Here is a 24,520-nt window from a genome sequence, read left to right on the forward strand (position 1 = left end):
AACATTTTAGTTAGTAAAATAGATGTGATATAGTAGAGAGGAGCCTGAACAGGGGGGCATCAGTATTTACATATGTTATTTAATAATCATTTAGGAATGTCAAAAACAGTGACCAGTAACATAAAAACAGATTCAAGCATAGAAAGACATCCAAATATGAGAAACTGTAAAAAAACTATAAACTGCATTCTGTAATACAATACTATGTAAGCAGTTGATACATACTCATCATCTCCTCCGCACAGGTTGAGCAGGGCCTTCTTGTACTCACCGGATGTGTCATTCTGAAATAAAACAGCACATAGGTGAATAAACCTTACAATAGATCCAACCAAAATGTTTCTTCTAAAGTCTTCTAAATGTGGCCAAGCATGTGTCAGCAGAGAGAAGAGTTTCTATACCATTTCTGCAGTAGATTGAACTTGCCTCATTTCCGAGATGGAGGTCCAGCACCATCTAGCCCTTTCTCACCTACTGAACTGTCCCTGGTCTGCTCCTTTTATTCATTGGATTTTAGTTCCATCATTGAGGCTTAGCAACACATGTGGGTATTACATAAGGGTTTCTGCTTCTCAGGAAGCTATGTGCAGCCCCTCCCACCAGCCATAATCTGCCTGTATTGCACAGAGAAACCCAGAGACCAAGTGATGGCGTTACTAGGTCTAAAATAAAGCATAATGCAAACAAAGATTTGTTTTTAATCATGTCATTAGCATATTAATGAAGGGGGGGTCAAGGAAGGCAAAATATAAGCAATTGAGTTAGAACAGAAGGTATTTACATGTCTCATTTCATCACATATCCTAAAAATAAAGTATTATTTTTAAGACACTGGGGGCACCATGCAGGCCATTAATTTATGTCCCAAATGCCAAAAGTACATCTAGAATTGTTAGTGTATTGTGAAAATATAGCTTAATATTACTAGTGTATTGTGAAAATATAGCCTAATATTACTAGTGTATTGTGAAAACAATTCCTTGCTAAATTATTGTGCAACTCCCTCTTTTGCCCAACAATTCTTCCTCCATGCTACAGAAATCGCTAATGCTACAAATTAACTGAAAGGCTGCCACTTAAAAATATTCAAATCATATAAGCTAGTTCCTTATATATATCCAATAGTGAACTGTGACACTATTCTATGTGTCATACATATTTTAAACAATCAACAATGAAAGATAAATACATTTAAATTGGAGAAGATTGCAGTCACACATGTTTAATGAACGGATTGGACATTAATGGGACTTTTTGCACCACTACAGCACTGGTGGACATAGTTACATAGTTAGTCTGGCTGAAAAAAGACAAAAGTCCATCCAGTTCAACCATAAAAAAAAAAAAGTTATGATCCTACACCCACAGTTGATCCAGAGGAAGAAAAAAACCATCAAAGCACGATCCAATTTGCTTCTGCAGGGAAAAAATTTCCTTCCTGATCCCCAGAAAGGCAATCGGATATTCCTGGGATCAACTTTACCTATAAATGTTAGTATCCAGTTATATTCTGTGTATCTAGGAAAGAATCCAGGACTTTTTTAAAGCAATCCACTGAGCTGGCCAGAACCAACTCTTGAGGGAGCCTACTCCACATTTTCACAGCTCTCACTAAGAAGAAACCTTTCCGTGTTTGGAGATTAAATTTCTTTTCCTCCTCTTGTATGGACTATTTAAGTTGTATCTTCATTGTTTATTATTATTGGATATTTATTTTCATTGTTGATTGTTTGGGAGATGTATGACACCTAGAATAGCGCCACAGTACACTATTGGATATATAGAAGGAACTAGCTTATATGATATTGTGAAAATAATAATAAAGTAATTTATTTCAAACTACATTCAGATGGTTTAGACTTTTTGGCTATCACAGCAGTGCAAGGAATCCATCACTTCTTTGACGTAGGGCTTGGGACCCAATGAGAAGGTATCATAATTTAGATTATGGCGAGTCCTTACTAGAAATACTGCATGGTATATTATTAGGAGCCTGGCAAGCTGCATTGTTCAATAGTAATTAGATTACCTTGATCATAGAGTACAAAGACTTTTCATACTGAGTCCGGAATGACTCCCTAATGTCCATCATATCGATCTCACTGCGTGACACCATAATTCGGATCAGGGTATTGTCTGAAGTGCCCAGACCCTAAAAAATAAAATTAAAAAAAAAAAAAAGAATAATTGCTACAATTCTAAAAAGATGATAATGTTCAAACAAAAAGGTATAATTACAACAAAAAAAACGATGCCAAGAAAATGTCATGCCTATTTCATTCATGGTCAAACAGGTAGTTCAGTTAGCAAGAAATACAGAGAATTACAAAGTGCTAAAATACAAACCATTAGAAATCCAGTGTGTTAAGGAAATGAGCACATATTCTGTTATGAAACACACTTAAATGGGTATTAAACCTAAAGACAAAAATGTAATATATTGCAGCCTACCAAACCTTAAAGGTGATGGCTAGACCAGTTTTCTTTTTTAGGCTTTTTTTACCCTTTTATATTCATCTAGTGATTCAGCCAGTAACACTTTCTATATTAGGGTGTCTCCACTCTGGATGGAGGAACAACAGAGACACCTTTGGACATCAGTGTTATCCGTCTGGGGGGAGGTTAGTGTTATATACACTAGCAGATTTAGTTTGACTTCACTAACAAATCAAAATTAAACTCTTAGGCTAGGTTCACACCTATGCAGTTTGCATTTGGTCCGTTTCTGTATTGTGTCTTACGGTTTTGCACATGCATTTTTGCTGCATTTTGAGTTTTTTTTTTAAACTTTTTGCTCGGTAGATTAAAATACAAAACACAAAAAAAACACATTAAAAAGCACTGCGTGCTTTCCTGCAGTGTCTCCACTGAAGTCTATAGAACCAAAAATGCAACGTTTTGCGTTTAAAAAAAGTCCCTGACCCTTTCCAAAAACACACTGGGCGAAAATGCGGAGATGCGAACCTGTCCCATAGGAAATCATGGTAAATGGACTGCGGTGCGTTTCCGCAAAACAGAGCGAAAACGCAGAGATGTGAACCTAGACTAACACTTTTTAAGCAGTTACAGCAACAGGTTTTGATCCTTTTGTGTCAAAGGTTTTAAATAAATGAATAAAAGTTGACCATTGTAAGCACCTCTGTGTGTTAAAAAGTTTATTTCAATTCTCCAAATGCCATTTTTGCCAAACCATTAACCAGTTCAGGCCATTTCTGACATCCCTCTCCAATATAATTTTTTTTGCTAGAAAACTTCTTAGAACCCCCAAACATTATATATTTTTTAGGCAGAGGCCTTAGAGAATAAAATGGTGGGTGTTGCATATTTTTATGTCGCATGATATTTTTGCAGTGGTTTTCCAAATGCAAATTGTTTGGGAAAAATACGCTTTAACTGCTAGCCTACAGGGCACTTATACCCCTTCCTGCCCAGGCCAATTTCCAGCTCTCAGCGCTCTCACACTCTGAATGACAATTGCGAGGTCATGCAACACTGTACCCATATGACATTTTTTATAATTTTTTTGTGACAGATAGAACTTTATTTTGGTGGTATTTAATCAACTCTGGGTTTTTTATTTTTTCTTAAACTAAAAACTACAGAAAATTTTGAAAAAAAAAAAAAGTGTTCTTAGTTTTTGTTATAAAATTTTGTAAATAAGTGATTTGTCTCCTTCACTGATGTGCGCTAATGAGGCTGCAGTGATGGCACGGATAGGCTGCACTGATGGACACTGATAGGTGGCACTGATGAGGAGGCACTGGTAGGTGGCACTGATGGGCATTGACATGCATCACTGATGGGAACTGAAAGGCAGCACTGATAGGCGACACTGACTGGCACTGATAGGCGGCACTGACTGGCAGCACTGATATGTGGCATTGATAGGTGGCACTGACAGGCACTGATGGGTGACACTGAAGGCAGCTCAGATGGGCACTGATATGTGGCATGGATGTGCACTGGTAGGCACTGATATGTGGCACTGATGGGCACTGGCACATGGCGCTGCTCGGCACTGACAGCTGGCACTTCTGGGCCACACTGATCATCAGGGCACACTGTACATGTCCCCTCCACGGAATGCAGATTACCGGCTCTCCTCTCGAGCTGTCAGTGTGACATCTCGTGAGGAGAGAAATGCCGATAACCGGCACTTCGCTGTTTACATGTGACCAGCTGTGATTGGACACAGCTGATCACATGACCGAGCCGACATCTTTGGCTCTTTCCGTGGATCGGTGATCCGCTGTGTCCAAAGGACGCTCCCTGAGCCTCGCATGCGCAGTGAGCATGGCAGGACGTCATATGACATCCTCCCAGAACAAGAGAACCACCTTGCGCCCGTCATTGGACTATATGGTGGGTGGGAGGTGGTTAATGACTTTTAATGCACAAAAACACAATAGAATACCCATTTTTTAGTAACATATAAAAGTGACGTTACACCCAGTAAATAGACACCATACATGTCATGCTTTAAAATTGCGTCTGCCCATGGAACGGCACCAAACCACGGTACCTAAAATTCCCTACAGGCAACACTTTAAAAGACTTTACAGGTTACCATTTTAGGGTTACAAAGGAAGTCTGGAGCTAGAATCTTTGCTCTTGCTCTGACGTTCGTGGCAATACCTCACATGTGTGGTGCGATCACTGTTTACATATACACGGGAAGACAGTGAGCAGGCAGGTGGGGGCATATTATTGAACAAGAGACAGTGCATGTCTCTTCTGCAATAAAAGGCTGCCTGCTCGCTGTTTCTTACAATGTTTTGCTTTAAAGGAAAAAAATAAAACAAATGAAGCCACCATATTGAAGATTTGATAAGCAGCAATATATTACATTCTTGTTTTTAAGTTTATTACAGCTTTAGGATGAACTAGATCAGTAAAATACCATCTTAAAATAAAAAAAAAAAAACCTGTGCAAGGTTTATAAATGTTATACTAGCCCAAAAAGACCCTGTATTACAACTAATTCATTAGTCAAACCAAACATTTTTCTAGCTCCACCCACTGATATTGCTATATATGGCAGAGCTAAAAACAGTCATGTCATTGATTATACTACTTCACTTACTTTCATTGATTTGTACAATCTGGTAGCAAAGTAGTCCTTGGTGCTACGAATACATTTTACTGAAAATAAAACATAATATGGGTAAATAAATAGGTAGAATACAGTTTTGGTGCACACATATTTTTGCAAAGCATATTATGTGCTCGCAAATTGTTTGAAATACATTTATCTCAAGAAATATACATAAGCTGTTACATTCAACCTCCTGAAATCGTAGTTGTAAGATTGCCATCTAGCTTTAAGACAAGGAGCTCTAAGTTCACTTGCCGCTTGCTTGTTCTAGCTCAGTGACTTGTAGAGCACTAAAATCAGAGTATCAGTATAACACACAGGCAACTACCATTTCCGATTAAGTACAACAATGTTAACCTATGTGTTTTGGCTACATCAGGCTTCTTTATGGGAGGATTTGGCCATGTCCATTCAAGTTGTTGAGCTGACTATTGGATGGATGATAAGGTGTACAGTGTCATCTAGTTCAGCCTCTCTCAACCAGGGTACCCAGGCAAAAACACTACAAAAAACGGTCACTGCCCCAGTCTATAACTGGCCTTCACAGCAAGAAGTACATGGACGGGGGACGCATGTCAAACACCAAAAAGGAGGGGTGGGCTCCCTCAGGTCCACCTGTCCCTGGTCTATCCATTAAATACATGTGCCTCTACTATGGGGGCTCTTAAATTTGTAGAGTTGGGAACTACAGAATACTGGGGTGCCATGATGAGGCTCTGTAGCTTATGCATGTATTTGCAAATGTGTGCTAACTAAACCCCTGTTATTAATGCATACTGCTAGACAGGTAAATTCGGTTTGTTTGCAGGCTGGCAAGTTAGAGCTGGGAATTTTTCTGTTTTGTTGTTTGATGTGCGTCGCCCATCCATGTGCTCCTTGCTGTGAAGGCCAGTCAGACAGTGACCGTTTTTTGTACGGTTGAATTGCTGGTCGAGGGGGCGCACTGGACACCCTATCTGCCATTGTGCTACATGCTGGGTGTCCAGTGCACTCCTGTACCTTTAAGGAAGGGTGGGCTCCCTCAGGTCCTCCTGCCCCTGGTCTATCCATTAAAAAACGGTCACTGCCCCAGTCTATAACTGGCCTTCACAGCAAGGAGTACATGGACGGGCGACACATGTCAAACACCAAAAAGGAGGGGTGGGCTCCCTCAGGTCCACCTGCCCCTGGTCTATCCATTAAATACATGTACCTTTACTATGGGGGCTCTTAAATTTGTAGAGGTAGGAACTACAGAATACTGGGGTGCCATGATGAGGCTCTATAGCTTACGCATGTATTTGCAAATATGTACTAACTAAACCCCTGTTTTTAATGCATACTGCTAGACAGGTAAATTCGGTTTGTTTGCAGGCTGGCTGGCAAGCTAGAGCTGGGAATTTTTCCTTTTTAGGGTACTCAGGCATCTTGGGAAAATGTCTAAAAATTGCCCAAAACTTGTATCCATGCCAGCGGGTGGAACGAGCCTGCCTTTTAGTTACACCAAGTCACAGGTTTTCATTGTGCACCACTGCGACCTTCTAGCTGCCAGCATCCTGACAACCAACGACATCATCAGTTGATAAGGAGAATGTCAGCTGCCTGCACAGTATCCTAGTTTGGCTAGCATTAACTCAGTGATGGATAAAAACTGAGGGAGAAGAGAAAAATTGAATACTAGTCAGTACCAGTGTGCAAAAGTGTTTTTGCTTTGGAAGAATAAATCACCTCTAATGTTGGGTGTCCTACATGTGTGGACATTGCTACATTATATAAAACTATTAGAATTGTTTTTCACATATTAGAATGTGGTGCCCTTTTAAAATTATGGACAGTCTTGAGGCGCCCCATTTTAAAATGGGGTGCCACAAGACTGTCCATAATTTTAAAAGGTGCCTCGGGATTGTTCATAATTTTAAAGGGTGCCTTGTCTGGAAAAAAGTTGAGAAACACTTGTCTAGTTGTTGATTTCTCTTTAGGACATCACCTTCCGTATCTCCTCTGGAAATCAGTTCAAAAGTTGAAGTGGCTTATATAACTCAGAATCAGACCCCATTCACACTTGGGCGCCTTTCAGCTCAAAAATGCTCAACATGTAAAATCCTATTATTTCCATTGGCCCCTTGTTCACACTTGAGCGTTCTGTCGTCTGTAGCAAAACGCCTGTCGTTCAGAAATGTAATTGCGCTACTTTTCAGGCAGATCTGAGTGTTTTGTCCCCATAGACTTGAATAGAGAACAGTGGGAACAAGCATTTTTCATGGACTTTTCCAGGCGTTTTCAGCTCAAACAGCAGCTGTTTCTTATTTCTATTCAGCATAGCAAAAACACCTAACTGAAAAACACCTATAATATTTGCAAATCTGCTCAAAGACGCCTGAAAAAAATTGCTTGAAAAAATGCCTGAAAAATGCTCATCTCAGAGTGAATGGAGCCTTACTTTCAGGCAAAGGGATAGCAAAGGACTTACCTACAGCCAGCATCAGCTTCTCAAAATCTCCAGATAGTTCCCCCTTGATACTCTCCTCAATACTCTTCCCAGCAACTTTCTCATAATCATCAAACACTGCAAGAGAATACACTTTTAATTAAGGAACAATAAACCTAAAATATAACTATCGAGATATATATATATATATATATATATACACATACATACACACACACAAATACATATATACACACACACACAATATCTATCTATCTATCTATCTATATATATATCTATATATATATATATCTATATATATATATATATATATATATATATATATATATATATACACACACACACACACACACACACACACACACACACACACACACACACACATACACATACATACATATACACACATACACATATATTTGTAAAACTTCAATTTATTGAGCGCACATAAAATGTGGAAAATCCACCCACATTTTGGCTTATTGCTTATTAGCAGTGGTTTGGAGAGCAGAGCTCTTGAAACTTCTTTCAGGAAACCAAGTATACTGCTTGACTTTTCCAAAAACTCATTGATATCCAATGGACTTTTTATACCACGATGCAAAGTACTGCTTTTGCAAAACAGAAGTCAAGAAGTTCTCTTGAAGGTGGTAGTCACATAGGTGGTCATTCTCACAGTTAAAGCGACTGGCTGGTAGAGTTTCCATTTGATCAGCAAGAGTGGGGTGGGGTGGGAAAGGTCTTAGGAGTGAAATGAAGACCCATGTCAATTATTACGGTTTTAGACCCGATGCTTTGCTTCAGATGCAGTATTAAAGCAGAACTCCAGACAGACAGCTAAATTCAGTTTACATCTGTTTGTGTAAATGTTTTTTCATGTAAAGGAGTTATAATTCTGTACAGCCAGCCCTGTGCAATATACACTGCACATCTACCACTGTACATCACAGGCAGCTAAGCTGCACCCGTATTTTCTGGTTTCATGATGCAGATTCCTGTATCAATTCTCGGTCTCCTGTCCACTTACTGGACCATGAATCGGCTGCATTACATGAATCCCTGTCCTCAATACCATATTGTAGATTGACGCAAATTGTGTACACAGAAAAACTGCAACTTGATACACATAATGTAACTGGATACTAACATTTATAGGTAAAGTTGATCCAGGGAATATACAATTGCCTCTCGGGGGATCAGGAAGGAATTGTGTCCCCTTCAGGAGCAAATTGGATCATGCTTTGCTGGGGGTTTTTTTTTGCCTTCCTCTGGATCAACTGTGGGTGTAGGATTATAATTTTTTTTTGTTATGGTTGAACTGGAGGGAATTTTGTCTTTTTTCAGCCAGACTACCTATTTAACTATGGAGAAACCCACCAAGTCTGAGATGGGAGTTGCTCCTGCTTCCCAAAATGTAGATGAACTGAGCCTCATCTGTGCCCCATTTTTGTTCTCCAGCTTCATGTAAATCCTAAACGCAAATGAAAAAAAAACATTTATCTGCATGATGAATGTGAGAAATACTAACATACATATAAGGGAACATAAACAGGGGTGCACCATGCTCATAAACAGCAAACAGACTATAAGTTAATTATGTGACACACAACAGATAACCAGAAGCTACAGTAGTTTTTGCATTAACAGACACAGTTAGCAGCACTCAAATTTTCCTCCAATATTAGCCCTATTGCCCATCACGCAGTCAGGAAGCCATTGGGCAGCAGAGTTGTAGCAGGGTGCTGGCACTGGAATGTTCTCTGCTACTTTCCCTGCCAATGTGGGTACAGGAGCTGAGAGGTACTGGCACCAGTGCTAGAAGTTATTGTGTCCATTGACACCAGTGCTGGAGGTAATAATTGCATCTGTTGACACCAATGTGGGGGAGGGGGGGTTATTATTGTGTCCACTTATACCAGTACTGGGGGTTATTACTGCAGCCAATGAAACTAATGCTGGGGGCTATTATTTAAAATAGCAATACTAACAATAGTGATTCTATGCACAGTAGAAAGTACAGTAAGCCATAACAACCAATAACATTTTACTTTTTATGGTTTTGAAAAGGTCCAAAACAATAAAAACAAAAAACAATTTACAGTCACGTGAACCTTGTCTATGGGTTTTTGAATTCTTGAAGGGAAAAACAGAGTATACTTTCAGCTACTTTAGTAGTATTTTGTGACCATAGGTCCTTGAAGCCTAGATGTCCAAACTTAATTTAACAGCATCAGTGTGCTTCAGTTAACTTGGCTGTAACGCAAATAGTTTAAGAATTTTCCTGCTTTTGTTGACAAAATTGACAAAGTAAAAACATATTATGAATTATATATAATTAAAATAATATTTGTAACTTTTTAAATACTGTAATTGTATCAATGGCACACGGCCATCCTCAGGCTGCAGTGGAATCTGCAAGGTGAAAGTTCATGGCTTGTGAATGAACCCTCAGTCTGCATGTGGTCAAATGTCATAGCTAACAAAGTGATCACATGATCAGGATTTATTCTGATAGGATTCCAATGGTTAAACGGGACCTTGGTTATCAATGACAGTTGGGTCTGACAGCTTGCAGCTGCGCATAGTTTTGGTTGCTAGGTGTCAAAGGAGATTGTATAGTAATATTCCATACATTATTCTACAGATTGCAGACTGTACGGAGTTAAAGAGCAGTAAAGCACAAGAACTGTGTTGCATCGCACAACTGTAAGGAGTGTCTGCATATGAAATGAGCAAATATGGCTGCTTCCAATGAGAAATCTATATTTTGTTGAAATTTGAAACATTTTGAAAACATTAATATACAATGATAATATTTGTATTAAGCAAGCTTTTCTCATTAACACATTTATTAAGAAAACTAATTGAAAAGAGTATATTTTTGCATTAAATGCAGCAATAACACTTTTTTTTAATCAAACAAACATTACCCTGGCATCTTGTTCTACTAATTCATCGCTCACAATATCATCCTCTTCCCGTGTCCCCTGCAGTCAAATAAAAACAGCACTGTGAATCCTAAATTCTTTGTTATCAGTCATATCTTTTACTGTGGATAGGAGTCTAAGTAAAGTACAGAAAAATCAAAAACATGCACATTTACCAGCAAGAACTATAAAAAAGAAAATATAGTCAAAAATTATGCCTAAAAATGCATAATATAAAACTAGCAATAAATCAATCTGGACCTTGCTAGAGTTCACACTGACCTGTGCTCCAGAAATAAACTGTTAGGCACCATTCCCATTATGCATTGCTGTAGTGCATGTGATTTACAGTAACTGAACATGTTACAATGCATTAAGGTGTACTGCATTAAAGTGGACCTGAATGCCAAACGTGATTTGCTATTGTAGCACTAACCCCCCAGGGGTTTCTGATGAATTTGGGTCCCCCCTATAGCCCTGCACAGCCAGGCAATCTGCATTCTCCACACAAGCTTGCATCTAGAGTCAGAAAATCAGTCCTTGAGCTTTGGGTTTGTTGTTTATTGAGGGGAATTTTAACTGGGATAGGGTAAGGGGGATATAGGATGCCCAAGGGAACGTATAATCGAGGACAAACTTCCTAGAACTATTCACAAGCATCTCTCCTGTAATACAGTCTCTGTTGGAGTACTAGCCAGCATCTCCTTTTTGTACCACCCCAGACCCTAGATGAAAGTCTCCTCTTCACCCAGCAATTTGGAGACTTTTCCTGAGCAAGAAGATCTGGCTCCTGTCCCTATAAATGGGTAAACAGTCACTAGTAGGGGACTAATCTGGTTTCCCATCAGAGTGCTGCTTTCCCTATCCACCCAGGGGCTGCAGGTGTACTCACTCAGATCCTCTCCTGTACCGCTTGTGGAATGGCTGCTGCTACCAGGCCTATCGGCTGGGCTGCTCCTTCCCTGTCATACAGGTGGTATTTGCTCAGGGGGCGAGTGAGCTCACAGTTTTCCGCCTTTCCCGCTCCAGGCTTGCAGGCAGGTCCCATCCCATGGGTCTTCCTGGCAGCCTTCTTCCTCAAGCCTCACATATCCCTCAAAACTCTCTACACCTCTCCCACCACACACTCCTGCTACTGAGCATGCTCCAACACTTTTAAAGGAGTCTAGCCCCTTGCCAAGCCTTCTGTTGGGGATTGGCTGAGGTCCCTCAAGAGTGCAGACAGCTACTCCTCAGATCCACCCACTGCCTCCAAGGCCCTCCTTCAAAAGCCTCAAAAGCAGAGGGAAATTCCAGAGGGGCTGGCCTGCAGAGTCTCTCAGCCCTGACCACAATCTGACTCCTCTGGCTATTACACCTGAGTTGCTAACCAGCTCCTGTCTAACCATTAGGATCTAGATCCCCCTAGCTAAACAAGGAGGGTGTTACACTATTATCCGGAACATTTAGAAATTATAACTTAAAAATGTAGCTTTTGTCTATAATTCCTCCTGAAAAATAGCTGTGCACTTCCAGATATGTGACTGTGCCTAGGCACTCCTGTACCTACAGCCTCAAAGCTGTATATCTGTAGTATGAGATCTAAGGCACTGCTGTCCCTGAATGCTAGTTTTGTATAATTTGTTGTGAGATTTGGGAATGTCACTGCCAGAGACGTCACTAGGGTTGGTGTCACCCGATGCGGTAACATGTGGTGTCACTCCTCCAGAGGTGGGCGATCCCTGTTGTACACACACACACGCTAGTCTCTCACCTCTGTCCGCTCTCCGTGTCCGGCTCCTCTCACAGGTCAGGGGCCCTGACCTCTGTCCGCTCTCCATGTCTGGCTCCTCTCACAGGTCAGGGGTCCTGCTATACTTCTCCTGCGCCCTGCACACACCTCCAGTGCTCCTGTCCTGGGGTTGAGTGTGATGTGCTGGCAGCCCCCTCCTCCCGCCCTTCTCCCCACTGTACACAACTGACAGCTCTCTGTACATTATTGGGGAGGATGACACACAGACGGGGGGGGGGCTTTAACAAATTTTCTTCTTTACATTTTGGTGTCACCCCTTGTGATGGTGTTACCCGACCCGCACCCCCCTAGTGACGCCACTGGTCACAGCTATGCTAGTCACAAAATTCTGCCTCTACCAAGATGGTCGCCTTGACACAGAGAGAGTGCAAAATAAGGTATGAGTCAGTAATGTGAAAATCCAGCTACAGGGAGACTGCATGTAATACTAGGTAACACTGCAGGTGACTATTCCTTTGGCTCTTGCCTGCGTTTTTGAGCACAGCTTCCAGAGCTAATTTCCTCCTTTCTTTTCCACTAGCAGCCCATTCATTATGAATGGGCTAGTGGTGCCCTCTCACATATGGCAAAAAGGAGCTGATTTTTTAACACAGGCAACACATGGCGTGTACATTGTAATACATTTTGGCTGTGTTGTCTGCAACTGTAATGGTGCCTTGGAGTTCCATTGAAAATTAATATCACATAGATACTAAACACCAGGATCCACACGTTCCCTTGCATTGTGGTAAAACATGCATAATGTAAATGGACCCTAACTTTTGATTTGACAGATCATTTACAGGCCCAAAAAAAAAAAAAAAAAAAAAACAATTGTATTGGTTACCTGCAACAGGACAATTAACATCTTCTTGAAGTGTCCGCTGGTATCTTTGACCACATCCGTCTCCAGGTCTCTGTCATAAGCTGTAAGAATGCAAAAAATGCTGAACAGGAAGTATCTGAATGGTAAGCCAAGTTAAGACTTTTGTAAATTATTATGGTAAGCTTCTCTTCTCTCTCTCACCATCTTTATAGGCCTCTACCAGTGCGTGAATCTGCTGGTTAGTCCGAGAGGCCAGGATTTCAATGAGACATTTCTCATCAGTTCCAATACCCTGAAATACATTGTCACACAAAGTTAGTCATCAGAAAGAAGAGGAGATTAAGGGGGGATATGATCTCCATGTATAAAAACATCAGTGGTTCATATAGTGAACTCGGTGAGGAAACCGGAGTACCCGGAGGAAACCCACGCAGGCACAGGGAGATCTCAATAAGTAGTCTCCACCTGATGCTGGTTGCTGGGAAGGTATACAACCCCCTTGATTTTCATCAGTGCTTCAGTGTTTTACCTGTTCACATTATAGCTGCTTACTACAGTAATTATCCTGATCCCTGCCTTATCCTTTATCCTGTCCCCCATATCTGCTTCCATTGTTCACAGTCCCAGTCTTGGTCATGCCATGTTATGTCAACTTCCCTCCATCTGTATATAGGGCTTTATAATTAGGTTGTTGGTTTGGTTGTGTTTCACTGTCACGTTTACAGTAGTTTTGCTTATGGTCTGTTGGCATTGGATTGGTGTTGTGTGCATTGATAAACTTTATTTTAATCTAACCCAGTCTGATTTCAGTTTCCTAAGAACAGCTGCTGCTGGATACCTGCTTTTGGAATTCCTTACATGGCGTCAATAGAGGGTGCAAGGCATTATTGAATCTCCATGTCATTGGAAGGTAACCTGTACCCACATGTACAGTGCAGGGGCACAAAACAAAAGTCACTGAGAGGAGCAAAGTAGATAAGTAGTGTAGGTTGCATAAACTTATGAAGCCAAAAACATAAGCATTGTGGAATATAAGAAAGAAAATCCACATGTCTACTAGGTAACGGGTCAAATAGACTAAGGAATATTTATGGGAAGATTTAGCTGTAATTTAAATTTGGACAATAAGGATATAATATTCTATGGTCCCACTGTATGTAGGAATGTAGCCACTCTGTCTTGTGTTCCCAATGTGAACTATAGACTATGGGATCTGTAGTGTGCATAGACCAGTGCCCATGACCACAACTAACACGCGCTACTCATTCCGAACAAATAGATTGTTTATTATTATTATACAGGATTTATATAGCACCAACAGTTTGCTCAACACTTTACAATATAACGGGAGACAATACAGCAACAATACAGTTCAATACAAGAGGAAGAGGAGCAGGGCCCTCCTATCTCTCTTGTATTGAACTGTACTGTTGGTGCTATATAAATCCTGTATAATAATAAACAATAATCTATTTGTTTGGAATGAGTAGCGCATGTTAGTTGCTGTCATGGGCACTGGTCTATGCACACTACAGATCCCATAGTCTATAGCTAACTTTGGGAACACAAGACAGAGTGGCTACATTCCTACATACAGTGGGACCATAGAAAATGAATGTAGCCACCCTCTAACAGGAAGTCAGATCAGAGCAGCAGAAAAAAAATTATTTAGAGATTTGGAGGAAACTGAAATAGAAGGTACATTTTTGTAATAAGAATACATACTTGAATAGATATTTTTCATACAAGAGTTTAATGTCACTTTAATGAAACTTTAAGTATGAATCTGCAAAAATATTTTAAAGTGTAGCCTTTATTAGCCGGAGAATAGCCTCATTCAGATTCGGGTATAACTACAAAATAAAAATCAGTTGACTGTTAAAAGATCGAATAGAACAGCAGGTCTTGCTGCCCTCTGCAGTACTTCTTTTTTGTCACTAGATGCCCCCAGTCTTCTAGATAAACTCATTGCCAGTGGGAAGGCATCATGATATGATATATGATATATATGATATGATATAATATAACATGATATGATATAACATGATATGATATAACATGATATGATATAACATGATATGATATAACATGATATGATATAACATGATATGATATTACAAAATGCTTCAAATCCAAACACCAAATGAACAAAGAAAGCAAATCCACAAATGAACAAATCTGGGGATCACTTTAGCATTGTTTATTATCTACACACAAGGTACTGCATGTTTCCATTTTTTGTGGGTTGAAAATGCATAATTTAGGCAATTGTGATTTATGTTTATAGTGCAAATGCACGCCCTTACACAAGCACTATTCAATAAGGACCATCCACTGCCTTAAGGAAAAGACAAAGGACCTATGATGTAATCAGATTAGCTAGAAGACCCTTGAAAAAAGGTATGTACAGTCATGGCCGAAATTGTTGGCACCCTTGATATTTTTCCTGAAAATCAAGTATTTCACACAAAAAAGGTATTGCATTAACACATGTTTTGCTATACACATGTTTATTCCCTTTGTATGTATTGGAACAAATATAAAACAGAGGCAGAAAAGCAAATATGACATAATGTCAAAACAAAACCCCAAAAATGGGCTGGACAAAAGTATTGGCACCCTTAACTTAATATTTGGTTGCACACCCTTTGGAAAACATAACTGAAATCAGTCGCTTCCTATAACCATCAATAAGCTTCTGACACCTCTCACCCGGAATTTTGGACCACTCTTCCTTTGCAAACAGCTCCAGGTCTCTCTTATTGGAAGGACACCTTTTCCCAACAGCAATTTTAAGATCTCTCCACAGGTGTTCAATGGGATTTAGATCTGGGCTCATTGCTGGCCACTTCAGAACTCTCCAGCGCTTCTTTGCCATCCATTTCTGAGTGCTTTTTGACGTATGTTTGGGGTCATTGTCCTGCTGGAAGACCCAGGATCTTGGACGCAAACCCAGCTTTCTGACACTGGGCCCTACAGTGCGACCCAAAATCCTTTGGTAATCCTCAGATTTCATGATGCCTTGCACACAGTCAAGGCACCCAGTGCCAGAGGCAGCAAAACAACCCCAAAACATCATTGAACCTCCACCATATTTTACCGTAGGTACTGTGTTTTGTTCTTTGTAGGCCTCATTCCGTTTTCGGTAAACAGTGGAATGATGTGCTTTACCGAAAAGCTCTATCTTGGTCTCATCTGTCCACAAGACGTTTTCCCAGAAGGCTTTTGGCTTACTCAAGTACATTTTGGCAAACTGTAGTCTTGCTTTTTTATGTCTCTGTGTCAGCAGTGGGGTCCTCCTGGGTCTCCTGCCATAGCGTTTCATTTCATTTAAATGTCGACGGATAGTTCGCGCTGACACTGATGCTCCCTGAGCCTGCAGGACAGCTTGAATGTCTTTGGAACATGTTTGGGGCTGCTTATCCACCATCCGGACTATTCTGCGTTGCAATCTTTCATCAATTTTCCTCATCCGTCCACGACCAGGGAGATTAGCTACAGTGCCATGGGTTGCAAACTTCTTGATAATGTTGCGCACTGTGGACAAAGGCAAATCTAGTTCTCTGGAGATGGACTTGTAACCTTGAGATTGTTGATATTTTGCCACAATTTTGGTTCTCAGGTCCTCAGACAGTTCTCGTCTCCTCTTTCTGTTGTCCATGCTTAGTGTGGCACAGACAGACACACAATGCAAAGGTTAAGTGAACGTCTCTCCTTTTTATCTGCTTTCAGGTGTGATTTCTATATTGCCCACACCTGTTACTTGCCCCAGGTGAGTTTACAGGAGCATCACATGCTTGTAACATTCTTATTTATCCGCAGTTGTGAAAGGGTGCCAATACTTTTGTCCAGCCCATTTTTGGAGGTTTGTGTGACATTATGTCGAATTTGCTTTCTTTCCTCCCTTTTTTTGTTTTGTCCCAATACACACAAAGGGAATAAACATGTGTATAGCAAAACATGTGTTAATGCAATACGTTTCGTGAGAAATACATGATTTCCTGGAGAAATATCAAGGGTGCCAACAATTTCGGCCATGACTGTATGTATATAATAATGGTAAAAAAGTGGTTTAATCCATATGACTCAAAGGGTAGGCATATCCTGCATGCTTTTGTTTGTTATTTTTTGGTATTCTGAGTTTTCTGAACATTTATCTTTTTACAACCTAATGATCATGTAGCTGTGTAACAATCCTGATAAAAGTATTATTTTTTATGCCAAATGAGTCTTCCAGTAATGTAGAGCACTCTGCCTAAAATATACTTCTTCACAGGGGCGGACTGACAACTCATAGGGCCCCCGGGCAATAGGGGATCATGGGGTCCCTGTGTCCTTGCCCAAACTCAAAAAAGCCTATGAAAAAGGTACCAGGGGCATCTCATGGGGCCCCCTACTGACCCCAGGCCCTCGGGCAGTGTCCGAGTTTCCAAATGGTCAGTCTGCCCCTGCTTCTTCATATTAAAATACTTACATCAATGGCATCTTTAATCTCCTTGGCATCAGCATAGGCTGGAGGTCTCATCAGTCCTACAATAAGCCTCTCAAATTTCCCAGTGAGCTCATACTTCAAGTCATCAATGAGGTCCTAGTGACAAAAATTCACATCAGATATACATGCCAAAAGCTAAATGTTTAATTTATTTTATACATCAACACATTCAGCAATGCTTTACAGAGGACCAAAGAACTCTGTTTTCGAATACCCCCCTCCCCACCATAGTCATTGGTATAGACACTCTGTTTAGCCAATGTGAGCAGAATCAAATACTCCAGCAGTATGCGTTATCCACAGAAAGACAATGCAAATTTGGGTAGAACATACAAACACCATCAGACAATGTCAAATTTGGAAACCAATTCCAGAAATGTATGCTCTAGGCTTTCAATAATTTCATCTGAACTTCCATTCAATCCTATAGAGCGTTCTGAGTTTAATCTTGTACTCTGGTTTAAGTCTTTATAGGTTTAAATCAGAGTGCAGAGCCATGAGCAGACCTGATAGGACATTGACAAGCACCTGTGCAAAGAGCATAGCCAATATCTCAATGGATCTAGACAAGGGGAGTATGTTCTTACCCTAGGTTCACACCCAAGCGTTTTCTGCAGCGTTTTGCAGAAACACGCTACAGTCCATTTAACATGATTTCCTATGGGACTCGTTCACATCCCTGTTTTCACCCAGTACGTTTTTTGGAAAGGGTCAGGGACTTTTTTTAAAAAGTTTTTGGTTCTATAGACTTCAATGGAAACGATACAGAAAAGCATGTAGTGCGTTTTTGCAGCTTCTTTGATGCTTTTTTTATGCATTTTGCATTTTAATCTGCCCAGCAACAAGAAAAAAAACGCATCTAAAAAGCATGTGCGAAAACCGCAAAATGCACCACAAAAAGCACTGTAGAAACAAATCAAAGCAAGCTGCATAGGTATGAATCTAGCCTTAGACATGTCAGCGCTCGAGAACTCCCGCAGTATATCCCTCTATGCAATACAGGATGTCGCTTAGTCGCCTGTTGAGCTTGTATTAGTTGTATTTGCTAGCAGTAGTGATAGGTGTATGTATATTAAAGTGAATCCGTAGTTCCTATAGGACAGTTAGGCCACCCATTACCTTTGGCAGGCAACAGAAATGGTCAGGATAGAGTACAGAAGATATGGTTCATACTTGCATTAAAGGGTAGCCTAGGATTTGGGAATCCTGGACTTTCCAAGGAAGCAAGTAGGTACCTACAAGTAGATGAAAGGTGATTCTACTAGTTCGCTTTAAGTTTATAAAGCATTGCCATCTTCCTTTGCTTTTTGAAGATTGAAAAGGTTTAAAGAAGCATTTTGTGAGGAACTTTCGAGACATACAATATATGTGTAAAACAATTCTGCTAATAGTGTGCTCCATTCACTAAAGCAGATCACATGCAGTATTTAGGTGTCTGGACACATTTTCTCTAAATGTCGCATGAGATCCTGTAATTGTCAATTCACTATGCTGTTTTGTGGCATTTACCACAAAATGTTCAGTAAATACTGCATTATACAAATAAATAAATAGATAATTGCATGCGGTAATAAGTAATGGTCAAGGCCTTCATAGTTAGGGAATGTGCATGATTTTAACAGGTTGTTAAGCAGCTGGCAGCCACCAGCATCCTTCACAGCTAGTAACTGCCATGGTTGTTAAGGAGCAGGCGGCCTCCACCTCCCAAACAACCATGACTCACCTGCTGTCAGTGGGGTTCCCTGATGACAGGAGAATGTAAAACAAAAGAATTGCTGGCATTTAAAAAAAAAAAAACAAAAAAAAAAAACAAAAAAAAAAAAAAAAACAGCCCTTCAGATCTGGTATGGATTTTAAGGTGAACCCCATGCCAAAATTGAAAATAAAAACAATGGCAAAATTCAAAAAAAGAAAGACCTTATCTGAACATGCAGCCCTGGCCCGGCATGTTCCGTCATTGATGACATAAGGGGGCAGGATCACCCTGTAACATCACTGGGTGGCCTCACTTCTTAGTTCATTTAGCGGCAGAGCTGTCAAACGGTGGGAGCCAGTGTCAGGTGTGACCTCTTTTTTTTTTTTTGTTTAGGTTATTTTTATTATAAATGAAAGACTTATCTAACGACTCTGTGTCTTCACTCACTTTTGACAATTTTTTGGTGAATCAGTAGGAGTAAGACCCCCCCACCACACCCCCCACAACCACCACCCAGGGTTGTGGGAAAGAGACCCTTGTCCCCATCAGCATGCAGACAAGGTTCTTTGGGGTGGGCGGCACCCCCTCCCCCCCATGTTGGAGGAGCTCTTATCTGACCTTCTGGTCTGCTTGCTCAGATAAGGGCTTGGTATGGATTGCGGGAAAGACCCTCATGCTCTTTTTTTCCTTATTTTTAATTGCCAGAAAATCTTTTCTTTACATTCTGCTGTCAATGGGGAACCCTGCTGACACTGCTGACAGTAGATGAGTAATGGTTGCTAGGAACACGGCGGCCGTCCGCTGCTTAACAACCATGACAGTTACTGGTTGTTAAAGCAGAGCTCCAGCCTTTTTTGTGTTTACTACTACAAAAACTATAGCTGCTGACTTAACAGACACTTACCTGTCCCAGGATCCAGAGATCTGCTCATCCGAGCCGTCCCTCCGCTCAGTCCTCAGTTCCTGGCGCCAGCATCTCAACCGTCTGTGATAGTTTATGGCTTCACAGCCTGGCAGGTGCAAGCTGCGCTGTGCATTGTAAATGGTCCCACAGTCATGTTTCCCAGAAGACTGCAGAGAGGGAAGGGGGGAGGATAATTTCTGCTTCCAATCGCCTAGGCGGTTGGAGTGGAAGTGGGAGCGGGTACCTGTCTAAATCAGGTACCAGCTACTCCCCACACCAAAAAAAGTTCCATTAGGGGAAATTAAGGGGGGGGGGCGGGCTTTAAAGCGGAACTTCATCTTTTGGGTGAGCTTTAAAAGTGTTAAATTACTGCAAGTTTTCACTTCTAGAATACTGCATCACTTAAAATAGTGCATGCAGTGGTTTAGTAGAGTTTTTTTAGTGAATTAAAAATGTTTTTTTAAATCACGAAGCAGTATTTTACAGCACTTCTTAAAGCGGTAGATACCGCTTTGTGAATGGAGCCCATAATCCTAAAAGTCACAGTTCTGCAATGACAGTTTGCTTTCTTCCCTGTGAGGTCCTTATTGCATGTCATTAGACAGTATTTTGAGTAATCACCTAACAAACACATCAGGCCCAACTTGGCTTTTTACATTTGCAGTATGTTTTCTCCAGTTACCTTGCCATAGAGAGATTTGTAAGCCTGAATGATTTGGATACGTTGCTGGTTACTTCTGGAGGTGATGAGATCCAAGATGGCTTGTTTATCGCTGCCTGCAAGAAGACAGATGAAGACACATGAATAAAGACTCTCAAATCAAATAAAAATTCCACCATCTTTCCTGGCAATCGTGCACACCTGAGGTCAGCATAAATACCGTATTTATCACATTTATTTGTAATAAATGTCTAATTATGTCAACACATAATCAGTTTCAGCCCCAATGGTTATAGTCATTGTTTCCCAAATTTTTATATCATGCAGTGTATCACAATACAAAAATATATTTACATGAGACCCTGTACATTCTAGGAGCAAATTGGTCAGAAGCCACTTGCGCCACCAGTAGGTTTCTGAGTTATGGGAGGAAATAGAAACATTTTCAGGAAAGATCCAATTATGGAACAGACATACAGGTTACATACAAATGAATGATTCTCCTAGGGAAGCTAGTTGATTATTTTTTAGTTAGAGGCTGAATAGCAGCCTTGTGGAATAGTCAGAGGGGATAACATTTTGGCCATGGCTGAGAGGCTCTGCAAACCGGATCTCTGGAACTCACCCCCCCCCCCCCAGAGACTAGGAGAAGTCTCTAAATTCCAGTGGGAGGGGGTGAGGAAGAGCTGGTCTGCACTTTTCAGGGATCCTGGTCAATCCCCAAGCAGGAGGCTTGGCATGGGGTCAGGACAGCCCTTAAGAGTGACAGAGCCTGCTCAGCAGTAGAGTTTGGGTGGAAGATGGAGTGAGCAGGATGATGTGTCTGGGAGGGGGTTCATGAGAGGAGCCTGCCTACAGGTGGAGTAGCTGGAAGGGAGGGTCTCTAAGCCTCATCATCCCCTGAGAGAGGACAGCCTGGAAGCAGGGAAAGAGGCAGCCCAATGTAAGGCCTGAAGGCAGCCACCAACCCACAAGCTTGCAGGAGAGACTGAGTGAGTAACCCCACACACCCCCTGGCCGGATAAGAGGAAAGGGCATTCAGGTGGGAAACCTGACTAGCCCCCATCTGGGACTGCTTTCATTTAAAGTGACAGCTTCTGAGACCTCTTGGCCAAGAATTTCCTCAGGAAGCTGGGTGAAGAAGAGATTTTATCTGGGGTCTGATGTGGTATACAAGGGGAGGCTAGATAACTCTCCAAGAAGAGATAACCCTTCTGACTACTTGTACATAGTTCTAGGAAGTTGTCCTCAGTTTTACAATTCCTTGGGCATCCCTCATCCCCACCCAAGTTTAATCCCCTAATAAAATCCAAAAAACAAGTTCAAGGATGGTTTACGGTCTCCTGTGTGAAAGGTGTGAAGGAAATGCGTGTTGCCTGGCTGTGCAGGACTATACGGGGACCCCTAAGGGAGTAGTACTATACGATATATGCATTCCTACTGTTTGCACTCACAGAAATTGATTTTGTATAATGTTCAAGATGAATACACATACAGATTTGAACTTTTCTGACTTAATGAACCTTAAAACGTTCTGCCCTGATTTACAGGCAGTTATAAGGGGTTTCTATGGTGCACTGGAAGTTAACATAACACAAAACAGATTTACTTTCATTCACAGACCTAAGCTGCTCATATTAGCTTTAATTGTAGTTAGAGGTCTGCTCATAGACCGCAGAACACAAAGCTGCCTTTATTTCACCCTCACTCACTATTTAACCCTTTACTCTTACAGCTGCTGCAGTTCTTGCCCATAGAATTAATACGACTCTACTGTCCCACAGCAAGCATTCAGATTCCAGATACATCATTCTTTTAGTATCTTGAAGCAGAAAATTTGTGTGAAAATGTACCATTTGTCTAAGCACCCATGCAAAAGGGATTTTCCTTACTTTACTTCTAGAGCTAAACTCCAGATAGAAACTAGAGTGTTACATTTCTATAAAGGTGAACTAACAGACGGTACCGTCCCCTCCCCATGGTCCCCGCTGTACATACATCTACGGTTGCCTAGCAATCAGCAACCCCGCAGCCGATCCAGTAGTTCAGGTTTGTGAAATCTCCACTCTTCTTCCTCGTCTCCATCAGTGCTTCACATTGATGGAGCTGGCCAATCAGAATCCATCTGTTCTGTCCTGGAAGCGCTGATGGAGAAGAGCAGGAATTTCATATCCCCAGACTGCTGGATCGGTTACACTTTAACGCAGCCCTGTATTCAATACATCCTGAAATTTATTTGGACAAATTCAGGCTGGGGAATGTGACTAGAGATGAGCGAAGAAATGAAAAATTCGATTCGACTGATTCGGCGAATTCGTGGACAATATTCGATTCGAGTCGAATAAATTCGCTGTGAATTTAACTTAAAAAAGGGTGTTTCTAGGCTTCAGAGAGACTTAATATTAGTGCAGAACACTGTACCTTTAATTTAAATGCCCTTGGAGTCTGCTGGGGAAGAGAAATAATACTGTCTGTCAGTATGACATGCAGATGAGTGCCGTCGATCTTAGAATCACTGCACACTTCACTCCTTTGGCCAGTCACGGGGCCAAAACCAGTGTTTGGAGCCACAGTGTGGCGGTGGAGGCAGCAGCAATGGGAGGCCATACAGCAACCTATGACAAAATGGAAACCAGCAGGAGCGTGAGGAGACCTGAAAGTGGCACATGGCAGAGTGGGAGCAATGGGAGGCGGTACAGGGACCCAGGTCACACTGTGGGCCCAGCAGCAGCGTGACCAGGCGGTACGGGGGCCCATGGCCGATATGGGGCTTGGTGGCACCTATGGAAGGCCTGTAATCTGCCAGCAACCTATGACAAAATGGACAACCGCAGGAGTGTGAGGAGATTTCAAAGTGGCACATGGCAGAGTGGAAGCAATGGGAGGCCGTACAGGGACCCAGGTCACACTGTGGGCTCAGCAGCAGCGTGACCAGGAGGTACGGGGGCCCATGGTCGATATGGGGCCTGGCGGCACCTATGGAAGGCCGCTAATCTGCCAGCAACCTATGACAAAATGGAAAACCGCAGGAGTGTAAGGAGACCTCAAAGTGGCACATGGCAGAGTGGAAGCAATGGGAGGCCGTACAGGGACCCAGGTCACACTGTGGGACCAGCAGCAGCGTGACCAGGAGGTACGGGGGCCCATGGCCGATATGGGGCCTGGCGGCACCTATGGAAGGCCGCTAATCTGCCAGCAACCTATGACAAAATGGAAAACCGCAGGAGTGTAAGGAGACCTCAAAGTGGCACATGGCAGAGTGGAAGCAATGGGAGGCCGTACAGGGACCCAGGTCACACTGTGGGACCAGCAGCAGCGTGACCAGGAGGTACGGGGGCCCATGGCCGATATGGGGCCTGGCGTAACCTATGGAAGGCCGCTAATCTGCCAGCACCCTATGACAAAATGGAACCCTGGGCTGGGGCAGGCAGAACCGCCGTATCTTTATCACGTTTTTCACAGGCCACCGAATGGCGACGCTGCATATGCTGACGCAACGCTGTAGTCCCAACATGGGCCCCCTGGCCACGCTTGACTTTCTGGCCACATAGTCGACATACGGCTACGTTTACTTCCTCGGGCGGCTTGACGAAAACTTGCCACACCGCCGAGTAGGAAACTTTGCACCCGCTACTCCTCACTGGCTGACTGCTACTTCCTCCGTGCACACCGGCACCACTACTGGCTGTGGTGGTAGGCTGCAGTGGAGCTGCTGCTCTA

At 41.9% G+C, this 24,520-nt stretch overlaps 1 protein-coding gene across 3 annotated transcripts in view; it reads right to left on the reverse strand.

Annotated features, from left to right (window-relative positions):
- The window catches only part of ANXA6 (annexin A6), a 158,212-nt gene that overhangs the window by 53,655 nt on the left and 80,037 nt on the right, over nt 1–24,520 (reverse strand). For all 3 annotated transcript variants that reach the window (XM_089682788.1, XM_089682790.1, XM_089682789.1), the window contains 10 exons: nt 20,822–20,916; nt 17,522–17,635; nt 13,249–13,339; nt 13,069–13,148; nt 10,454–10,510; nt 8,901–8,994; nt 7,545–7,640; nt 5,084–5,142; nt 2,030–2,152; nt 226–284 (listed from right to left, as the gene is read on the reverse strand). In XM_089682788.1, the coding sequence (XP_089538914.1) occupies nt 226–284; nt 2,030–2,152; nt 5,084–5,142; nt 7,545–7,640; nt 8,901–8,994; nt 10,454–10,510; nt 13,069–13,148; nt 13,249–13,339; nt 17,522–17,635; nt 20,822–20,916 (868 nt within the window). The remainder of the gene's footprint in view (nt 1–225; nt 285–2,029; nt 2,153–5,083; nt 5,143–7,544; nt 7,641–8,900; nt 8,995–10,453; nt 10,511–13,068; nt 13,149–13,248; nt 13,340–17,521; nt 17,636–20,821; nt 20,917–24,520) is intronic.

Source organism: Staurois parvus, unplaced genomic scaffold (assembly GCF_062004578.1).
Source record: "Staurois parvus isolate SC_StPar_1 unplaced genomic scaffold, SC_StPar_1.0 ptg000298l, whole genome shotgun sequence".
NCBI lineage: Eukaryota > Metazoa > Chordata > Amphibia > Anura > Ranidae > Staurois > Staurois parvus.